Source organism: Leucoraja erinacea, chromosome 14 (genome assembly GCF_028641065.1).
Source record: "Leucoraja erinacea ecotype New England chromosome 14, Leri_hhj_1, whole genome shotgun sequence".
NCBI classification, from domain to species: domain Eukaryota; kingdom Metazoa; phylum Chordata; class Chondrichthyes; order Rajiformes; family Rajidae; genus Leucoraja; species Leucoraja erinaceus.
Genome location: NC_073390.1, coordinates 37,721,629 through 37,743,264, shown reverse-complemented (window position 1 = coordinate 37,743,264; position 21,636 = coordinate 37,721,629). Strand labels below are relative to the sequence as shown.

The 21,636-nt window shown below is 37.4% G+C and overlaps 1 protein-coding gene across 1 annotated transcript in view; it reads left to right on the top strand.

Moving 5' to 3' along the window:
- The window catches only part of stag1a (stromal antigen 1a), a 210,520-nt gene that overhangs the window by 157,188 nt on the left and 31,696 nt on the right, over nucleotides 1–21,636 (top strand). Inside the window, exons 2-11 of the mRNA XM_055646184.1 lie at nucleotides 2,498–2,682; nucleotides 7,278–7,383; nucleotides 8,301–8,459; nucleotides 10,309–10,405; nucleotides 11,102–11,178; nucleotides 12,196–12,400; nucleotides 14,444–14,595; nucleotides 17,897–17,970; nucleotides 20,686–20,809; nucleotides 21,257–21,355. Coding sequence (XP_055502159.1) covers nucleotides 2,654–2,682; nucleotides 7,278–7,383; nucleotides 8,301–8,459; nucleotides 10,309–10,405; nucleotides 11,102–11,178; nucleotides 12,196–12,400; nucleotides 14,444–14,595; nucleotides 17,897–17,970; nucleotides 20,686–20,809; nucleotides 21,257–21,355 — 1,122 coding nt within the window. The 5' untranslated portion in view covers nucleotides 2,498–2,653. The remainder of the gene's footprint in view (nucleotides 1–2,497; nucleotides 2,683–7,277; nucleotides 7,384–8,300; nucleotides 8,460–10,308; nucleotides 10,406–11,101; nucleotides 11,179–12,195; nucleotides 12,401–14,443; nucleotides 14,596–17,896; nucleotides 17,971–20,685; nucleotides 20,810–21,256; nucleotides 21,356–21,636) is intronic.

Genomic DNA, 21,636 nt, shown 5'->3' with positions numbered 1-21,636 from the left:
TGCTCATTTTTGCAGTGCCACCTATTTAAATTTTTATTTGTGATGGTGCCCTAATTATAGAAAAAGTTCAGATTATTAAGATTTCTGTTACATTTTGAATGATCGATATTTGAGAATTATTTTTGAAACCAGTAACTGAGGGGGTTAATATTTTAGTCATTTTAAGCTTGTGGATAACACTGCCCCTGGTGGCGATACTAAACTGTAAGATAGATTGATAGGGGAAAAGAATATACCACAAGATTGGTCTGCAGCTGCTGCTTAATTCACGTGTCTGAGATTTTCTTTGCATTATTAAAGGATATTCTATGGGATATTTATGGATGGAACTTGTAGAAGTTTTTTGGAAAAGTCAAGAAAATGGTTTTCAATCTTAACTAACAATCTGATTTCTTGTTGTTTCGACAAGTTCACACTAAATTATAGATATCTTGCAAGAAATTTTGATTCTGTGCTTTGTGGTTATACAATATAAAACATATTTCAAAAGTAAGAATAAGTATAAACGTAAGGAAAGAAGACTAATGTTATAGTGTGCAATTCAGAATTATTCCTGTGGGTGTCTCTTTTCCCATGTGATTACTTAAAACTATGCAAAAATGGGCACAAAGTGAATAAAATATTTAAAAAAACGCCCCTCAACCTGCACAATTAAAGATGGGCTGAACTTCCAAAATAAATTGAAGCGATTTACTAAAGCAATGTAAACATACAAGGATCTGCGATGAGTCTGTGATTAAATTATTTTTGTACTTTATCAAGAGTCAAGAGTTTTATTGTCATGTGTCCCAGATTGGACAATGAAATTCTTACTTGCTGCAGCACAACAGAATATGTAAACATAATACAAAACGGAAGATAAAAGTTCAGTGTGTCTGTAGACCATAGACCATATATACACAATAAATAAACAAATATAGTGCAATAATAATAATAGACTGTTGTTGTTCAGAGCTTATTTGACGTTGTGTTTAATAGCCTGATGGCTGTGGGGAAGTAGCTGTTCCTGAACCTGGATGTTACAGATTTCAGGCTCCTGTACCTTCTTCCCGATGGCAATGATGAGATGAGTGTGTGACCAGGATGGTGTGGGTCTTTGATGATGTTGACATTCTTTTTGAGGCAGCGACTGCGATAGATCCCTTCAATGGTGGGGAGCTCAGAGCTGGTGATGGACTGGACAGTGGTCTAGCCTGTCCAATCCCTTAATAATTTTATAATTTCTTTACTATCCCTCTCATCCTTCTAAATTCCAGTGACTATAAGCCTAGTTGATCCATTCTTTCATCATATGTCAGTCCCGCCATCCTGGGAATTAACCTGGTGAACCTATGCTGCACTCCCTCAATGGCAAGAATGTTCTTTCTTAAATTAGGAGACCAAAACTGCACACAATACTCCAGGTGAGATCTCACCAGTGCCCTGTACAACTGCAGTCGGACCTCCTGCTCCTTTACTCAAATCTTCTCGTTTTGAAGGCCAACATGCCATTAGCTTTCTTCACTGCCTGCTGTACCTCCATGCTTACTTTCAGTGACTGATGTAGAAGAACACTTAGGTCTCGTTGCATCTCCCCTTTTCCTAATCTGACACCATTCAGATAGTGAATAGGTGATGTTTCGGGCTGAGACACTTCTTGTTACTACAGCATTTTGTGTCTACCTTTGATTTAAACCAGCATCTGCGTTGCTACACCACTCGGCTAATAATCTGCCGCCTTGTTCTTGCCACCAAAGTGGATAACCTCACATTTATCCACATCATACTGCATCTGCCCAACCTATCCAAGTCACCCTGCAGCCTCATAGCATCCGCCTGGCAGCTCACACTGCCACCCAGCTTTGTCATCCTCAAACTTGGAGATGTTACATTTAATTCCTTTGTCTAAATCATTAATATATATTGTAAATAACTGGGGTTCCAGCACTGAGCCTTGCGGCACCCCACTAGTCACTGCCTACCATTCTGAAAAGGACCTGTCAATTCCTGTGCCAACTAGTTCTCTATCCGTCAATACCTTGCCCCCAATACCATGCTCTAATTTTGCACAATGTGTGTGACCTTGTCAAAAGGCTTTTTGAAAGTCCACATACAGCACATCCACTGGTTCTCCCTTATCCATTCTACTTGTTACATCCTCAACAATCCAGAAGATTAGTCCAGCACGATTACCCCTTCATAAATCCATGCTGACTCTGACCGATCATGTCACTGCTTTCCAAATGCACTGCTATTACATCATTAATAATTGACTTATGCATCTTCCCCGCTACCGATGTCAGGCTAACTGGTCTATAATTCCCTGTTTTCTCTCTCCCTCCTTTCTTAAAAAGTGGGGTCATATTAGCTGGCAGAAGTGTAATTGGGCAGTCCTTCAATTTTTGAGACGGTGGAGGGGAGTGGACTGAAATGAAGAACTTCCAGAAACAGAAGTTTTTCAATTGTAAAAAGTGAATCTTTCGGGTATCGGTTTCTTACACTTCTCACTTCTTTTTAGAATTTGCCCAAAAATGTCGTTCATAAAGATCAAACAAGAAAAGGAAAGTGAAATTACGTTCTGCACAATCAAACTATTTGAAAGATTACACAAAAACAAGAGGAAGAAATTTTGGAACACTAGCCCAAATTTGTGGGCAGCAGGACTGCTGAGGAGATGATCACTCCAGAGATACCAGTGTTACAGTAAGTATATGAATAGTAGATTGTCAGAATGTTAAAGCAGTTATTGTAAAAAGATCGGTTCAGGCGGCACAGGATGGCAATGATTTTTCCCGAAATTTCCCTCAAGTCTACTCCGCCGTTCAATCATGGCTGATCTATCTCTCCCTCCTAACCCCATTCTCCTGCCCTCCCCATAACCTCTGACATCTGTACTAATACAGATGTCTGTCTTAAAAATATCCACTGATTTGGCATCCACAGACTTCTGTGGCAAACAATTCCACAGATTCACCCCCTCTGACTAAAGACATTTCTCCTCATCTCCTTCCTAAAAGAACGTCCTTTAATTTGGAGGCTATGACTTCCTGTCCTAGACTCTCCCACTAGTGTAAACATCCTCTCCACATCCACTCTATCCGAGCCTTTCACTATTCTATATGTTTCAAGAGGTCCCCCTTCATTCTTCCAAACTCCAGCGAGTATAGGCCCAGTGCCGACAAAGGCTTGTCATAGGTTAACCTACTCATTCCTGAGATCATTCTTGTGATCCTCCTCTGGACCCACTCCAGAGCCAGCACATCCTTCCTCAGATATGGTGCCCAAAATTGCTCTCAATATTCCCAATGCGGCCTTACCAGAGCCTTATAAAGCCTCAACATTACATCCCTGTTTATGTATACAAGCTCTTTTCTAGTTTAGCTTTCTCGTTTAGTTCAGAGATACAGCGCGGGAACAGGCCCTTCGGCCCACCGGGTCAGCGCCGACCAGCCATCCCCGCATATTAACACTATCCTACACCCACTAGGGACAATATTTTTCCATTTACCAAGCCAATTAACCTACAAACCTGTACGTCTTTGGAGTGTGGGAGGAAACCGAAGATCTCGGAGAAAACCCACGCAGGTCACGGGAAGAACGTACAAACTCCGTACGGACAGCACCCGTAGTCTGGATAAAACCCGGGTCTCCGGCGTTGCATTCGCTGTAAGGCAGCAACTCTACCGCTGCGCCACCGTGACCACCCTCTTCAAGACGCCTTCTTAAAATAAATGCTGGCATTTAATTTGCCTTCTTTACTACCGATTCGACTTACAGATTAACTTTTTGGGAATCCTGCACTAGCACTCCCAAGTCCCTTTACACCTCCGATTTATAGATTCTCACCCCATTTAGAAAATAGTACTACACCTTTAGTCCTACTATCAAAATGCATGACTCCACACTTTGCTACTCTATATTCCATCTGCCACCTCTCTGCCCACTCTCCCAACCTGCCCAAATCCTTCTGCAGAGGCTTTCTCTACACTACCTGCCCCTCCGCCTATTTTTGGATCATCCATAAACTTTGCCACAAAGCCTTCAATCCCCTCGTCCAAATCATTAATATACATTAATATTATTGTTGCTACATAATTGGAATTTCAAATTTTGCAAACAAAAACTATTTGAAAATATTTTAACATTATTTAAAAAAGCTTGTTGATGCATTCAAATAGTAAAACGTAATGTGGTACATGCAATTGGCCATGTTTTCTTTATTGTTATTCATTTTGGCAGCTGACCCATACATAGAAGCAGTTCTCTGTTTTGATTTTTTTTCTGTGCTGCATATTTTTAATCAATTAAAACATCAGCTCCATTATATTGCAGTTTAAATGTGGTGTAATTTCAATTGGTGCAAAGTCTTGCAGTATTAGCCTTTTATGTTTAAATTACACTATGATACTGGGTAAGGTATTTGTAGTATGACTGGTTATTTGACTGTGAAGCAGGATCACTTTGTACTGATCACTATTGTGAAAATTACTGAGATAACACGCCATGCAAAATTGCAGAAATTAGCTCAAATTTGCACTGCCGTTTTGCGATCATATTGATCTGATTGTAAATCTAATTCTACAGTCTGGCTATACAGTGGTAAACCTTTTCTTCCCTTTTGATAAAATGTATCCACCTCTGCCCTAATGTTCAAAAACTCTCTTCAACTGCTCTTTCAGGAAGAGAGTTCAAAAGACTTTCAGCCCTCAGAAAAAGAGATTGTCACATCTAAAGGGGATTGCTTATTATAAAACAGCGACTGCTGATTCTGGATTCTTTGAGAAAAGGAAACATGCACTCCACATCCACTGTCTGTCCCCAGTGGGACCTTGTTATTCGATCAAGCCCCTTCTCATTTTTCTAAATTCCAGCAGTGTTATCCTTGCCTGTCATACCATATTAACTTTCCTTAAATATGGAAACCAATACTGTGCACAGTATGTGTAGGAAGGAACTGTAGATGCTGATTAAAACTGAAGATAGACACATTAAGCTGGAGTAACTCAGCGGGACAGGCAGCATCTCTGGAGAGAAGGAATGGGTAACGTTTTGGGTGGAGACCCTTCAGAAATAAAGAGCATTGGTGAAACCATACCTGGAATACTGTTTGGTTCCCTTCGCCATAATATTCTGTTAGCTTACCTAATTATTCTTTGTACCTGCGAAGTGGACAGTGTACCTTTTCTAAATCATGTACCAAAACACCTAGTTCCCTCAGCGTCCAAGAGCACTGCAATCTCACCATTCAGAAAATGTTTCTCAAAAAAAAAGATAGATTTCACATTTTCAAACTTTATATTCAATTGGCTAGATCTTTTCTCACTGGCTTTACCTTTCTAGCTTCATTGCACCCTCTTTGCAATTTACTTTACTACCTCTGTGTTAGCAGCCAGTTTAGCAATTTAGCATTCATCCAAGGCATTAATCTAAATTGTAAGAAATTAGATCCAGCACAGATAGGAGTATAGGAGAGGTTCTTCTGCCATTGTATAGGGCTCTGGTAAGACCACATCTGGAGTATTGCGTACAGTTTTGGTCTCCTAATTCGAGGAAGGGCATCCTTCTGATTGAGGCAGTGCAGCGTAGGTTCACGAGATTGATCCCTGGGATGGCGGGACTGTCATATGAGGAAAGATTGAAAAGACTAGGCTTATATTCACTGGAGTTTAGAAGGATCTGGGGGGATCTTATAGAAACATATAAATTTATAAAAGGACTGGACAAGCTAGATGTAGGAAAAATGTTTCCAATGTTGGTAGAGTCCAGAACCAGGGGCCACTGTCTTGGAATAAAGGGAAGGCCATTTAAGACTTAGGTGAGAAAAAACTTTTTCACCCAGAGAGTTGTGAATTTGTGGAATTCCCTGCCACAGAGGGCAGTGGAGGCCAAATCACTGGATGGATTTAAGAGAGAGTTAGATAGAGTTCCAGGGGCTAGTGGAATCAAGGGATATGGGGAGAAAGCAGGCACGGGTTATTGATTGGGGACGATCAGCCATGATCACAATGAATGGCGGTGCTGGCTCGAAGGACCGAATGGCCTCCTCCTGCACTTATTTTCTATGTTTCTATCCTACTGGCGCACCATTGGTTGCTTCTTTCCAGCTACAGAAAGACCAATTTGAATCTGTTCTGTCTCTTCCATCTATGCCAATATGTTGCCTCTTCCACCACAAGCTTTTAAGTTCCAAAGTAAACTTTGAGAGCACACCAATGTCAAATGCTTTCAGGAAATCTAAACATGTTACTTCTACTGCTTCCCTTTTGGTTACCACTTCATATCATTCCAGTAAGTTGGTCAAGCCTCATGTTGCTTTCATAAAACCCTGTTAACTGAATGATTATTAAGATTATAAAGTGTTCTTTATCCTATGCTGCCTTGAACTGCCAACATTTGCCGATGATGTTGAACTAATTTGCCTTCAGCTTCCTGTTTATTTTGAATAATGTAGTATTATGTGCTATTTTCTTATCTAAGTCTCCTGAATTTCACTAGTGTTTTGCTCTAATAGGAAATATTCCAAAACTCAAAAGGTAACTGAAGTAAAAAGTGACACACAGTACTGCAGTAACCCAGTGTGCAGGCAGTATCTCTGGAGAACGTGGTTTGGTGATGTTTTGGGATGGGACCCCAAAATTTGTACTCCTGACTATTCCTATAAAGCTGCCGTTCCTTTAATGTTATCTGAAAATTGTTTTTTACTGCTCCTTCATGTGAATAATCTGTTTGTTGTTCGAAAGGACTTTTTTTTTTTAAGTTTAAAAGTAGGATAATTGTATTAATGCCAGGGTAAGAACAGAACAGACATATAAGCATTTCTTGCTTTGACATTGTTTGGTCATTTCCTTACTTGCTTTATTGTTCTATTTTCCATGTTACTTTTTATATGCCTTCACAGGGGAATCCTTAATTTATTTTTAATTGTATTTCTTCCTAAGTTCTGTACAAGATGTACCTATCTCAGCATATGTAATTAACATCTGCTTTTAATCCTTTTATATTATTTGCAGCACTTTTTATAACTGGCAATTAGTGTATGATAATCATATAGCTATGTTTCTCATTTTCAAGTTCCATCCTTATTTTGTGTGGCAACTATTTAGAAAGACACTGGACTGAAGATGCATGCTGTAGATTTTAAGTTTCAAATAAATTTGGGCTTAATGGTAAAACGCTTCTATTTCTGTAAACCCCCCTTCCTTGGTGGCAATGATTTCAGATTGTTTGTTATTGTTGCTTGTGTAGATTGTGAAGGTTTAGAATTTTCAATTTTATATTATGTTTTGTAATCTTTTCAGGGAGTCTACCAATGAAACAACTATTCATTCCGATGTTACTGGTGAATTCGAAGACCCGGAAGTGAAAGGGCGGAAGCGCAGAGCTCGAGGTCCTGGCAGACCACCGGTATGAAATTTATCAACGTGATAATGACTTTAAAAACAGCATAATGACGTGTCCAGAATAAATCTCTAAAACACTAAATAATGCAGTTTTGTATAAAAGCACAGTATTTTGTGGAGGAGTACCATTATATGCTTCAATAAATTTGTCAGCACTCATTTTTCTGTCATTTCATACTTCTTTTACAGTTGTCCTTTAGTTTTCACGGCTGAATAGAATAATCCATTTCTTCTTTATACTGTGGTTAACTGCAGAATTATTTATCCGCCAATAAATTGTATGTAGTCTGATAGATTAATTGACCTGAAATGCTAATTTTATTTCTCTGCCAACTGATGCCAGATGACCTACTAACTATTTCAAGATTTTGTTTATATTTATAATTTTTAATAATCTAAAAGACCTGTTATAATTTAGGAAATGAAAAAAATGTTAATGCTGGAAATAAAAAATAAAATATACAAAAGTTGTTAGAAATACTGAGCAGATCATGCAGCATCTGTGGAAAGAGGAATGGTTAAGGTTTCTAGTCTTGGACCCCGAAATGGAAGTTATTTTGAATTTAGTTAGCAGGTGTTAATGTCAGTTCATATTGTGATTGGTGGATTCCAAAATGTTATGAAGTGCAAAGGAACACCAGTCATTGAGGCTTAATAGCGGGCAAATTTGTAAAATTTGGTTTGTCTAACTGGCTTAATATTTTTAACACTTATGTTTTCAATTTTGTAGCTGGATTAATTAAGTAGAATTATCATTATTATGAAGACAGCTTGCATTGATGTGACAATTTGAGGCAATTATTGCATCACCTTGCTACCAACGAATTTTGATTGTATTTAGTAATGGTGCTTGGTAAAATGTCTTATGTTGTGAATGTGCCCCCTTTAAAAATGTACAAAAAAAATTCTTCTATTTCCAAGACTGCTAAGAAGGCAAGGCGCGCTCCAGGAGAAAAAGGTCGCCTTGCTGCAAGTGGTCGAGCAAATCAGGGAAGAGCTAATGGTCACCATCAGCAAAATGGAGAAGTTGAACCGGTCACACTGTTTGAGGTGGTAAAAATGGGAAAGAGTGCGATGCAGGTAAATTAAAATTTGAATATCATGTTATTATTATGTACCATTTTTCATGGAAAAATTAAACCATTCCAAGCCATCTGACCAACTTTCTACCCCTGTGAGATTAGTGGTCATGCATGCTTTTCAGAGATACTGCTGAACTCAAAACAGAGCTTGGCAAATCTCTCTGGGTACTCCTGTGTTGCTTTGGTCTTATCAGTGTAGGTGGAAGTTCATGTAATACTTTGCAATAAACTTGGAACTGAGTCTCTGCAAATCCCTTTACCATTGTATCCTCAACATTTATAATTAGATTGAGTTGGCAACAAAAATTCCTCTTCAATAGTCATCATGTCAGGAGCACCCCACATATATGTGCTCAGTCCCCTGCCCTCCTATCTCTATACCCACTATTGTGTAGCCAGACAATGAGTTAGGCATTCAGGTTCAAGGCAAGGATGCAAAAGAAACAAAGTAGTGTAATTTAGTACTTTGGCTCATTTCCCTCATTATGTGGATTGTCCAATTTAAAATCCTGAATGTGCTGAATTTCTATTAGTAAAGTTGGATCTCTATCCTTGCTGATGGAAGAAGCATCTTTTCTGTTAAATGGTGTTACATTTTAGACAGCGTTGCAGAATGTCAGAAATAAGATGCTGTTTGTTGTGGCACCAAATTTAAAACATCAAAATTTTCAAATCATTAGACAATGGCTTTTGAGTTTTAGTTGAGATAAATTATCAGAAGAAGCATAAATAAATAAATTAACATTTCCCTCTGAAAACAGAATTTTATCTCCACTTGTAAGGATCTAAAAATAAAACAACATGTTGCAATTTTATATTTTGCACTAGAAGTCTTCATTTCTGAACATCATGAGCCATGCGATTGTAATGAGCCATGCGATTCTATTGAATCTTCCAGTTCCTAACTCAATATTGCATTTGTTTGTGTATATAAAGTTAAAATATATCTTTTATATATATTTTAGAAATGCTACACTTGTCGCTTTATCTCCCCCCTTGACTCCATTCAAGGACCCAACCAGTATTTCCAGACGCGACGGAGGTTCACCTGCACCTCCTCCAACCTCGTCTATTGCATCCGCTGCTCTAGATGTCAACTGATCTACATCAGTGAGACCAAGCGTAGGCTTGGTGATCGCTTCGCTGAACACCTTCGCTCGGTTCGCAATAACCAACCTGATCTCCCGGTGGCTCCGCACTTCAACTCCCCCTCCCATTCAGAATCCGACCTTTCTGTTCTAGGCCTCCTCCATGGTCAGAGTGAGGACCACTGGAAATTGGAGGAGCAGCACCTCATATTTCGCTTGGGCAGTTTGTACCCCAGCGGTATGAACATTGATTTCTCTAATTTCAGGTAGTCCTTACTGTCTCCTCCCCTTCTCGGCTCTCCCTCTAGCCCTCTGGCTCCTCCTCTTCCTTTCTTCTTCCCACCCTCACATCAGACTGAAGAAGGGTTTTGGCCCGAAACATTGCCTATTTCCTTCACTCCATAGATGCTGCTTCACCCGCTGAGTTTCTCCATCATTTTTGTCTACCTTCGATTTTCCAGCATCTGCAGTTCCCTCTTAAACATAAAAATCTTTTATATTCTTGTCTGATTTAGATACTGGAGTTTGCCTAGGTGCATTCTTATTGCTATAATTAATTAATTATTTGTAAAAGCACCATTGTACATAGGAGGAATATTTCTCAGTAATAGAACAGATCAGATATGTGCCAGATATAGCATTTTACTCAATGATGCAAGGATACAAATATAGTCTGTGAAGTATTTTCCAGTGAGCAGTCATGCAGTGGGTTATAAACTATTCAACTTTTGTAATTTAATGATAACATATTTTCCATAGTCTGTGGTTGATGACTGGATAGAATCATACAAGCAAGACAGGGATATCGCACTTTTGGACTTGATCAACTTTTTCATCCAGTGCTCAGGATGTAAAGGTAAATCTAAAAGATGAAGTATTTATGAAAGTGTTATCCTATATCTGTACGATTAAACCTCTGCAGCAGGGAGTTTTTTTGGGTTTAATTGAACCAAGATACATTTTTGCACTGATACTTTCCAACAAAAGCTGTCTACTTTTTAAGGGAAATATAGTTCATATAAATATCTAATTAATGACTTATTTGAGGATTCACTAGGAAATCATGGAATCACACAGCAGGGAAACAGGTCACCTGGCCCAATTGTCCACACCAACCATTTGGCACCCTGCACTATTAACCTCCTCACCCAGTACTTTCGCCATACAGTGCCATAGTTAAGAAATTCAAGTGCTCACCTGTGCAGTTATTAAATATAGTCAACAACCCAGCTTCACCCATTCTATTATGGGTACTTACCTCACTCTCTGGGGTAAGAAGGTGTGCTTGTATCCCCTTGAAACCTCTAACACCCCCCACTGAAACTGAAGGCCATTTTCTGAAATGCCTTCCCAACCTGCACTGCCTCCTTAAAGCATCTATGAACTTGAACCCGGACATCCCTGTTTTTCAGTTCTCCTTGAGACCTTACCATTATGCCCTAGCCTTGTTAGTGCTCCCAAAATACATTACCTCACTTTATATTAAACTTCATCTGCCATGTTTGCAGCCATTTCACCAAAATATCAATTTTTGTACTTATTTCCTTTCCAGGCACTGTCAGAATTGAAATGTTTCGAAATATGCAGAATACAGAAATAATCAGGAAAATGACTGAAGAGTTTGATGAAGTGAGTCTCTTTATTACATTGAACAATGTACAGTTTGTACAAATTTGGCTGGTGCCAAGATTAAACCTTTTGTACGTCTTTTTAATATTCCTTGGCATAAAAGCTGAATATTAGGTATCGTGATTTCTATGTAGATTGTAGAAATCCATTTAAAATGGTAACTTCTATTTTGAAGTATCAGAAAAAAGTCAAATGCAAGTTCTAAAAATACTTTAATCTACAACAATGTTGAAGGTATATGTGAGTCCAATTTTTTCCCCACAACCTTAAAACTGCTGCCTCTGAGGGACAGAGCAATACATGGCCAGTTGTTCTGGAATTGCAAAGTCAAGTCATTTGCAAAGTCCACCCACCCATAGTAATCTTATTCAGATGTATACGACCAGCTGAGTTATCCCCTCATTCCTGAAAAGCATCCCACTGTGGCACAGGCTCAAACTTGGAGCAAGCTGACATTTGGGATCCTGACTCACCTTGCCCCTGGACTGCACAGGGTCCCTTTGATAGGGCTTTGGAACTGCCTTCAACATTTCTCTGACAGTCACTAACCAAAAACTATTCAAATAGATTTAAATAGTTATTTTTAATAGTGGTTATTTTTTTTTAAATAATTGAATTTAATTATACACTCAAAATGACAATAAATAATGTAAAACTAAACAACTTCCATTCGTCTAGATTTAAAACCATTTAAATGAATGCAGTTTTTAATCCTAGTTAGGATCCTGGTGTAAAATAACAAGCATCTTCTAAGCATTTTTAATGTCACATTTAAATCTACTATTCATTTACAATGATACTAAAATAATTTTGAACCTGTCATAATTTTATTTACTTGACTCATTTTTTCTAAGCTTTGAGCAATGTTTTCTTGTGCTCTATAAATGTTTTCTTGGAATTTTGCCTGTAATGGGACCAGGAAAAAAAATGAATATTGATTATAGATTGAAACCCAAGTGCTACAGATCATTTGATGGCTTTGAATAAGATTACAAATGAGAGTATATTTATTTTCAGGACAGTGGCGATTATCCATTAACAATGCCTGGTCCACAGTGGAAGAAATTTCGCTCAAATTTCTGTGAGTTTATTGGAGTACTGATCCGGCAGTGTCAATACAGTATTATTTATGATGAATACATGATGGATACAGTGATTTCTCTGCTAACTGGGCTTTCAGATTCCCAAGTCCGAGCCTTTAGGCACACCAGTACGTTGGCTGGTAAGTTGTGTAAATTAATAATTAAAACAATTAAATAAAAAATTAACAAATAGAAAATAATGGTCTAAACAATTATTTATGTAAGTTTCATTATTAAATCAGAAGTATATATTGTGATAAATAAGTTAATTACTGAATGTAAATGACACTTAATTGGCAACATGAGTATATTGTAATATTTGGACACGTGTGCGAAATTCTGGTCTTACTGATGTTGCAGATGGTTTAGATTTTAATGCAAATCCTGAATTGAACAACACCATATATTTATAGTATGTATGGCATGGAATCTGATCAGCAAAAATTGGGCATTGAGGGAAAATAGGAGATTGAAGAAATAATCAAATGCCCAGGCAAAGTAATTTATTTTGAGAATGCTTGGGAGGAACCGGTCATTTGAGAGTTGTGTTCAGTGGAGTAAGATGCAAAGCCAGTGAGTCACGAGACATGAATGGATTTAAAAGCAAGAATTAGACTATTAAATTGAAAATATTAGGGAATGAGAACCCAATATGTATAGATATTGATGGAAATGCAAAGGAAATGAAATAATTCTACATTGTAGATTTGTTACGTTGCTGTAATATTAAAATAAAAAGACGTCCTTAGGAAACTTTATATCTTAAGATGTCTGAAAGTGAAAATTGTAGAAGGGCAGGAGTGACATCTGAAATATTGGAAGCCAATTAAAGGAGCACAGCAATTGTTTTTACAAAGTGACAGTCAGTTTGGAAAATAATTACGTTTGAGTCATCGTTAGTAATGTGTGTGTCCTATTTACTGATGCTGAGAAATGACTTACTTTAATTTTACAAATATGTTTTCTTTTGGAGCAGATGTTTTGGGTGGAGTGTACCATTTTTAGATTTGCATAGATTCTTTTAACTGCTCAAATTTTGGTAATCAGAAGCCAAATAGTGAATTGAATTATATAAAGTGGCTTGTCTTGGGGCTTATATTTGAATTCAGATTAAACACTTGAGATGATGGTTGGTTTTGTCAGCTGGCAATCAGATTCTTTCTCAAGCAATCACATGCAGACTCAGCTCATCTGAGTCTATAGATGAAAACTTCCCATGGTTCAGCAAGTTAGTCCCTCTCTCGCTGTAATATTTGCTGAAGATTCTTTTGCAGTCAATTAAATTTGTACAGCAACACAGGAAATTGAGGTTTTAAATAGAATCATTATGCATTTGTACTTTGCAGTTGCTTTGTATTTTTACCAATATGTATCTGTCCTGGTATTCCAGCTAGTGCTAATTTTAGACTTTAGAGATACAGCACCAGCTCTTCGGCCCAATGAGTCCATGTGATCAGCGACCACCCCATACACTAACATTATCCCACACACTCGGGAAAATTTAGTTTTACTGAAGCAAATTAACCTACAAACCTGTACGTCTTTGGAGTGTGGGTGGAAACCGGAGCACCTGGAGAAAACCCATGCAGTTACAGGGAGAATGTACATACTCCGTACAGACACCACCCATAGTCAGAATCAAACCCAGGTCTCTGGCATTGTAAGGCAGCAGCTCTACTGCTATATCACTGTGCCGCCCTGACCCTATCAGCTTCCATCCAGTTAGCTTAGCACCAATTCTGCTTGTCAAAGTATCCTGTTTGCTTCATGTATTTATTTTTTATGCGCTAAGCTAAAAGTAAGTTAACAGTTCATTTTGTTCCATACACTTTGACATTCACTTATGGAAAAGCAAGAGTTTGTCAAATAGATTTGTGTAGATGTTTTTGTTTGGATCAGGAATTGTTTGTTTACATGCTGCTGTATTCCAAAGAACTTCCAAAGAAGTAATTAAAAAAAAACTTGAAATCACCTGGTTGCATTGACATACTGCGTATTCAGCTCAAATTCAACATGGGCATTTTCGATATGATTTAGGTGATGTTTAAATTATTTTAATAACGTGAGCTAACATGAAATGTCTATTTTCACAAATTGTGAGGATATAAATATGTTTGTACTTTGCCATTAACACATTACAATGTAATCATTTGCAGTTAGTGATTTTACTTCTCTCATTGCAGCTATGAAGCTGATGACCGCATTGGTGAATGTGGCCTTAAACTTAAGTATACACCAGGATAACACACAAAGACAGTACGAAGCTGAGAGGAATAAAATGATAGGCAAACGAGCTAATGATAGATTAGAATTGCTTTTACAGAAGAGAAAAGAGGTAAGGTTTCCAGTATGCTCTGTTAGTATGCTCTATTATCTTACCAAGTAAAAATCAAAGAAATTGCAGATGTTGGAAATTAAAAATAAATACAGAAAAAGCAAGAAAAACTCAGCATGAGTTTTTCATGCATTTCCCTTTTTTCCCCCCAGATTTCCAGCATCCGCAGTTTTTTTGCTGGACTGGCCACATTTTTTTTTTACTTTGGTTTACTGTTGTATTTGGGGGTATAAGTAGTCATAATTCTTAAACTATGCAAATACACAAATGGGAGAAGAAATTATACTTTTTTGTAGTAGTACTGGTCTTGTTAGCCATTTGATTCAGAAGTAAAACATACAAACGTTCAGCAGTAGACATTTTAGATATGCAAGCTCTTAGTTGATGCAAGAAAAAATAATAAATTTAAATAATTATGATCAATAGACCATAGCATTTGGCCTTTAAGTTGATGGCTGTGTTTTGGTTGCATTTTATTATCAACACATCTCCTTTGCTGTATTACAAGTAGGTGCCATGATTGAAGACTTCATGTTAAAATACATCTGAATTCTAAATGTGTAAGAAGGAACTGTAGATGCTGGTTTAAACTGAAGATAGACACAAAAAGCTGGAGCAATTCAGTGGGACAGGCAGCATTTCTGGAGAGAATGGGTGACTTTTCGGGTCGAGACCCTTCTTCGTTCAGACTGGTTAAGGAAAAGGGAAACGAGAGATATAGATGGTGATGTGGAGAGACAAAGAACAATGAATGAAAGATATGCAAAAAATTAGCGATGATAAAGGAAACAGGCCATTGTAAACTGGGTTGTAAGCTGCCGAAGAAGGGTCACAAAACGTCACACATTCCTTATCTCCAGAGATACTGCCTGTCCCGCTGAGTTGCTCCAGCTTTTTGTGTCTATCTGAATTCTAAATGTTGGAAATTAATTAAAAAAAAATTAAAATTGAAAATTGCACTAAACATCTTTATTAAAATAAGACAAGTTTCTAATTCAGAGATTTTTTCAGAGCTGAAGATGAATAAGTATGTCTACAAAAAGTCCAATGAAAGAGGGTGATAATCTGCAATGGTCCAGTCTCTTGATGGAAAGCCAGTTGGCTGATTATTTTTCAAATTGTTTAACAGAAAACTAGAATAACAAAGTGAAGTGGTGGAAAGATCGCAAACATTGGAGTGATAAAAGCAAGCAAAAGTGAACAATCAACGTAAGAATGCAAAACCAAAATATGCCAAGCACCTAGTCAGAGGCAACTCTAGCTTATCTTATTGCTATTTGGAGCATTAATCAGAATTAAACCATACATCATTTCAGGGGTGGACTTTTTTGATGTGCATGTTAAAATATTAAATTTAAACAAAATTTCCAAATGTGCCATAGCAACTCGTCTGGGGCAACTCTAGTTTACTTTATTCCCTTTTGGAGCATTATCAATCATCTCAAAACACAAGTGACATTGGGGCACAAGAAAAAAGACAATTGAAAGGAGTTGTTGAGGAACTGGGATTCAAGATGATTTGGTATGGCTAAATAAAAAGACTGAGGATGAGGGGAGATAATGAAATGATTTACAGAGCAGTCCAAAGATTTGGAGACTGAGTGGAGCACCGATAGAAGGAAAGTTCACAAAAGGTTGTTAAACTTTTCCCTGCAGCATCAGGAATTTATTCTTATTGAATTGAAAGAAGAAAGAAGGCTTTGATATGTGATAGAAGATTTCATAAACTGCCAATATACAACAGTTGTTTGATGGCATGAGTTTATACTAAGATTGCTGAAGGGTAGTACACTTTTGTTTTTTACATGTATAAATCCCACTGGTGAAGCGCCGTGACTAATTACTTTACATCTTATTTATTGGATATGGTGTGTTAAGAAGTTACAGAAATCTGGTAATTAGTCAAGTTATACTTTAAAGGTTCATGCCATCAGGGATTTCTTTCTATGGCAGAGATGTTGCAGCAGATTAGTTGTAATGTTCATTCCTTTCTAGCGCTGCTGCATTTCAGATGGGATTGCCTGATCCTGCCTGGCATTAGATAGCTGAAAAATAAGTTGTTTAACTCTCAGAACTAATACTCCTCACCTTGTACACAAGGAAATAAAATGAGGTTCACATGTCAAGATATACAGTATTTTTGCTCTTCCATTGCAATGAAGGAATTTACTTTTTGATAATGTTGCTGCATTCTGGTAATTCATTACAGATATTTTAAGATTTCACATGATTGCAACAATTAGTTACACAAATACATCAAATCCATACAGATTTTTGACTGTCTTGCTTTTGTAGATGTTTCAGAATAAAGTAAAAATATCTCTTAACATACTTTATTGGAACAAATAATAGCAAATGCTAGAACTCTAAAACAACAACAGGAAATGCTGGAAACACTCAGCAGGATCAGGGAGGAGCAAATCAGAATCGGTATTTTGGAACCAGGATCCTCCTTCAGAACCATTAAGTTTAAAAAGAAAAGCATGGTGCTCCAACATTATAAAACATTGATCAGACCTCAGCTGGTGCGCTGCCTGTAGTTCTGGACAGGCCACAACACTATCTGAAAGATATGTTAGTGTTGTAGCGGGTCCAGACAAGATTCACCAGAATGTTGTGTCGGTAGTTAAGAGGAGACATTGGAGAGGCTCGATCTGTTTTCCTGGAGAAGATGATATGATTGAAGTATAAAACGCTATGGTGTTTTAGATAAACTAGACTGCAGGAATATTTTCCCATTTTCAGAAATGATTACAACCAGAGAACATGGATTTGGATTAAGGGACACAAGATTTCAGGGCATCGGATGGTGACCGTTTTCCACCCAGAGGGTGGCGAGTACCTGGAATGCACTGCTGGATAGAGATGTGAAAGCAGAGTCGATAAACAGCATTCAAGAACTTGAATCATCTGGACATTTAAGTCTACAGGCCAAATGCTTTAAGATGTAATTAATACAGATGGTGATACAGGTGGCCGGTTTGGATATGGTGAGCCGAATGGCCTGCTTCTGGATTTTATGACTATATAAGTTGTTGTACAGACTTCAGGAGGTTTTCCCCATGAGCTTAATGTGAAAGTTATGCTTGGCAGCATTCCCACATTTGCTGAAAAGTAATTTTGCTACTTTTCTTGGTATTTTAAGATGTTTTTCTACTTCAAGTGTCTCTTTACCATTTGACTATTTCTGCAGTTTTAATTTGTTGAATTATGTTACATAATGCAACTGCATTTTCTATTTCTGTTCAAATAGGTATTATGAAGTACATTGTTACCAAATCTTTTGTGTTTCCTTTTATAGCTTCAGGAAAATCAAGATGAAATAGAAAACATGATGAACTCTGTGTTTAAGGGTATCTTTGTGCACAGATATCGGTAAGTGACATCTGCAAACTGCATTAATTAATAACTTAAAACAATTGGATTTATTATATTGCCGGTAAAGCAAAAAATTCTGGAAATGCCAAGAAAGCCAGAATGCATCTGTGAAGAAAAAGAGTTCACATTTTGGACTGATGAATTTAATCAGAAATGAAACCATTACAGAAATTTTAAATCGTTGAAAATGGGAGGGAAGAAAATAGTAGGAATGTTTGTGTTAGAGTAAAATGCAGGAGATCCTTAATGAACAAAGCATAATGGCACATGGCAAATGAGTAATGGAACAAGAATATAAGATGGGACAAGAATATAAGATGGATATTTGCTGTAAGTACTGTACTTGGATGATGTGGGAAGATCTAAAAGTGCTTAAATGCTCAAATCGGAGGTGCAGACTTAAAAAGAGGGGGGGGGGGGGATGTTGGAAGTTCTATAGGGCAAGAAAAGGGTGAGATGGTGGGTTGACATGGGTAGTCCTGCTAATGGATCTCGCGGTGAAGGAAGAAGCAGGTGTGCATGATATTAAGAAATTGAAGCGTTTTGAGAGATTTTCAGAGATGAAAGCATAGACAGTACGGAAAACATTGGTCTTTATTATGTTATGTTAAAATACAGAATAAGACAAAGAAATGTGCCAATGTGTTAAGTTTTCACCCTTACAAGATAAAGCACGGATCATCAAACAACAATGTGTTAATGTCAGTATTTGGCATGCAAGTGCAAGTTCAGAGCTCAGTACATTAGAATAAGTGAGTAGAGTAGAACAATTGCTGTGGTCAATGTGATACCAATAGATAACATGTAAAAACCTGGAAGGGAGACCTCCAGATGGATCCACAGTTCTGAGAAAACAAGAAAGGCCCCACTATGGGGTAAAGATCCTGACAAAAAATCCAGGCTCAAAAACGAGTGTGATCTCCGTGTTAGGTTAAGTCTAATTCCTTGAGATGGGGGCATAAGGAATAAAGCTGAGAACATGGAAGAGAGGTCAGAAGAAGGGGATGGAGAGAAAACCTTCAGCCTAGTGTTTGTATCCAATACTTGTTGAAGCTTGCAATCATTGAGAGCTGAAAGCTGAGGATACACTTTTAATTCAAGTTTTACATGAGATGAAAAGGAACTGTGGACAATGGTAACTTGGAACGAGGCATGAACAGCGATTTGATGGACATTAAATATCTTAGAGCTATCAGTACATGTGGATGAATACAAAATATAAAATGTGGAAAAGCATCTCTTTAAATCTAGAGATCTACAGAGAATCAGTTTACATGGAGATGGTCACAAAGGAAATAAGCCTTTATCATTTAATCCTTGACCTCAATTGACAATAAACAAATCCACATTTCAGCTGTCAATGATTGCAAACTTCAAGAAATGTTAGATACAAAACATTCATCTCAATATTTCTTTCCCATTCCATTCCTTTGGCTTTATCTCACATATTTTTTATCTCTTGGATCTTTTCACAAGCTATTTTGATCTTGAATCATAGTCATCAGTTGAAAGATCACCTTCATTTGAATATATCTCCACCTCAATACATTTTGGGCATTGACATTTTCTTCTGTAATCTTTGACCCATATTTTTTTTTTTTGATGGAATCTTTCCATCTTAGAGGGACCTTCTTAAGAATTCTTGATGCACGTAAGCTCCTCCCTCTGGGAACTCATCCTCTCTAGGTCTTTTCATTGTAAACTATTGGCATCACTATGATCACAATTTCTATATTAATTTATTCTGATCTACTGCCCTCCAAATGAATACTAATGTGGTCATTTAAGAAATTGTTTTATTTGATTTCTGAAAAATAAAAGAAATAAAGATTTGAAGGTGAATAAGGTAAAAGAGATTGAAGTCCTCTCTGCGAGCAGAACAGGGCTTCAATGTGAGCATTGCCGAAGTCGAGGTCATGAATTATAAAATGCCAGAGTACAATTTTGCAGATGTTGGAAATCTGAGAAAAGCTGTCAGTCTGCAACACTGGGTGAAGAAATATTTCAGATCAGTGATCTTTCATCAGAACTAAAAAAAGGTTAAATCCATTTTTAAGATACAGAATAAAATTATGGGAGAGAAAAATTAAAAGGATTGAGATGCTGCTTGACCTATGGTAGGTGAGTTGCCCCATTTCTCACCTTCCCTTCCTCCCGTCCCCACTCACCAACATTCCTTCTTCTGGCTTCACAATTTACATCTCTTCTATCCTTATCTCCTCATCTCACACTTTCTGTCTTTTTTTCTCCTACATTTGTCCAACCATCTGCCAAACAAAATCCCCCGCATTTATTATCCACCTAACATTTGCCAGGATTTGTTCTGCCCCTCCTCTCTCAGCTTTCTTCTTCCCCATTCCTCTCCTCACAAGAAGGATCTTGACCTGAAGCATCCCAAATCCATGTTATTCAGAGAGACTGCCTATTTTTTTGTATTATATCAGTTATTTTACTTGTGAATATATTTGTCAGGATTTATCTGCAGCTAATTGCTACTTCATACAATGTAACATGAAATAAATGTGTTTAATTTTCGAGTGCAGTTTTCAAAATAGTTATTTAATAGATATTGCCATTTTTTAGAGTCAGCCTTTGTATATTGCATGGTTTAATTTGAAAATGGGTTAAAAGAATCTTGTAGGACCATAGGATATTTTTTTAGTAATTACAACATGATGTGAGAGTTTAAATTTAAATTGCACTCTTTCCTAGTGATGCAATTTCAGAGATACGAGCCATCTGTATTGAGGAAATTGGTGTATGGATGAAGAGCTACAGTGATGCCTTCCTCAATGACAGTTATTTAAAATATGTGGGATGGACATTACATGATCGGGTGAGAATATTTTCTAAAGTAAATGTTGCATTTAAATGTTATGAATGCAAAGATCTTTGTGTAGTTAAAACAGACTTTATAGAAATAGTGACAATGAATCCTGAGTTATTCCACATCTTTTTGTGTATAACAAAGCCCTAGTTCTCAGCTTCAGCAGGTGCCTTCTGATTTTGCTTCTTTAAAAGCATAATAATGCTTTGGAATCCTAATCACAGATGTGTAATTCCGTCCGTTGATTAAACAGAAATGGCAGCAGATATTTGTGGCGCGAGTGCTGTTAAGCTGTTGATATCCTTTTACACTACCTACACTCTTTCTAATACGTTTGTTAACCTTTTTTGAAGGATGGGGAAACATCTGAGATGGTGTATCTCTTTATTTATTTTCCTGAGTTTATATCGTTTGACTACAAGCTAATTTGGTATGCTTTGTCTCATTTGCATTTAGCAAGGTGAGGTGAGACTGAAATGTCTGAAAGCTTTGCAGTCACTCTACACCAATAAGGAGCTTTTTCCAAAACTTGAACTCTTCACCAATAGGTTCAAGGTAACAAAATCTTTATTTAAGTGAACTGGATGCTTGATAAACAAATAAGAGCTGCCAATTTTTTTACATCGATACATAGACAAAAGGTGCAGGAGTAGGCCATTCGGCCCTTCGAGCCAGCACCACCACTCAATGTGATCATGGCTGATCATGGGTGATCATCCACAATCAGTACCCTGTTTCTGCCTTCTCCCCATATCTCTTGATTCCGCTAGCCCTAAGAGCTGTAGCGAACTCTCTTTTGAATGAACAATGGTTAAAAAGGAAAAATTAAATCATGG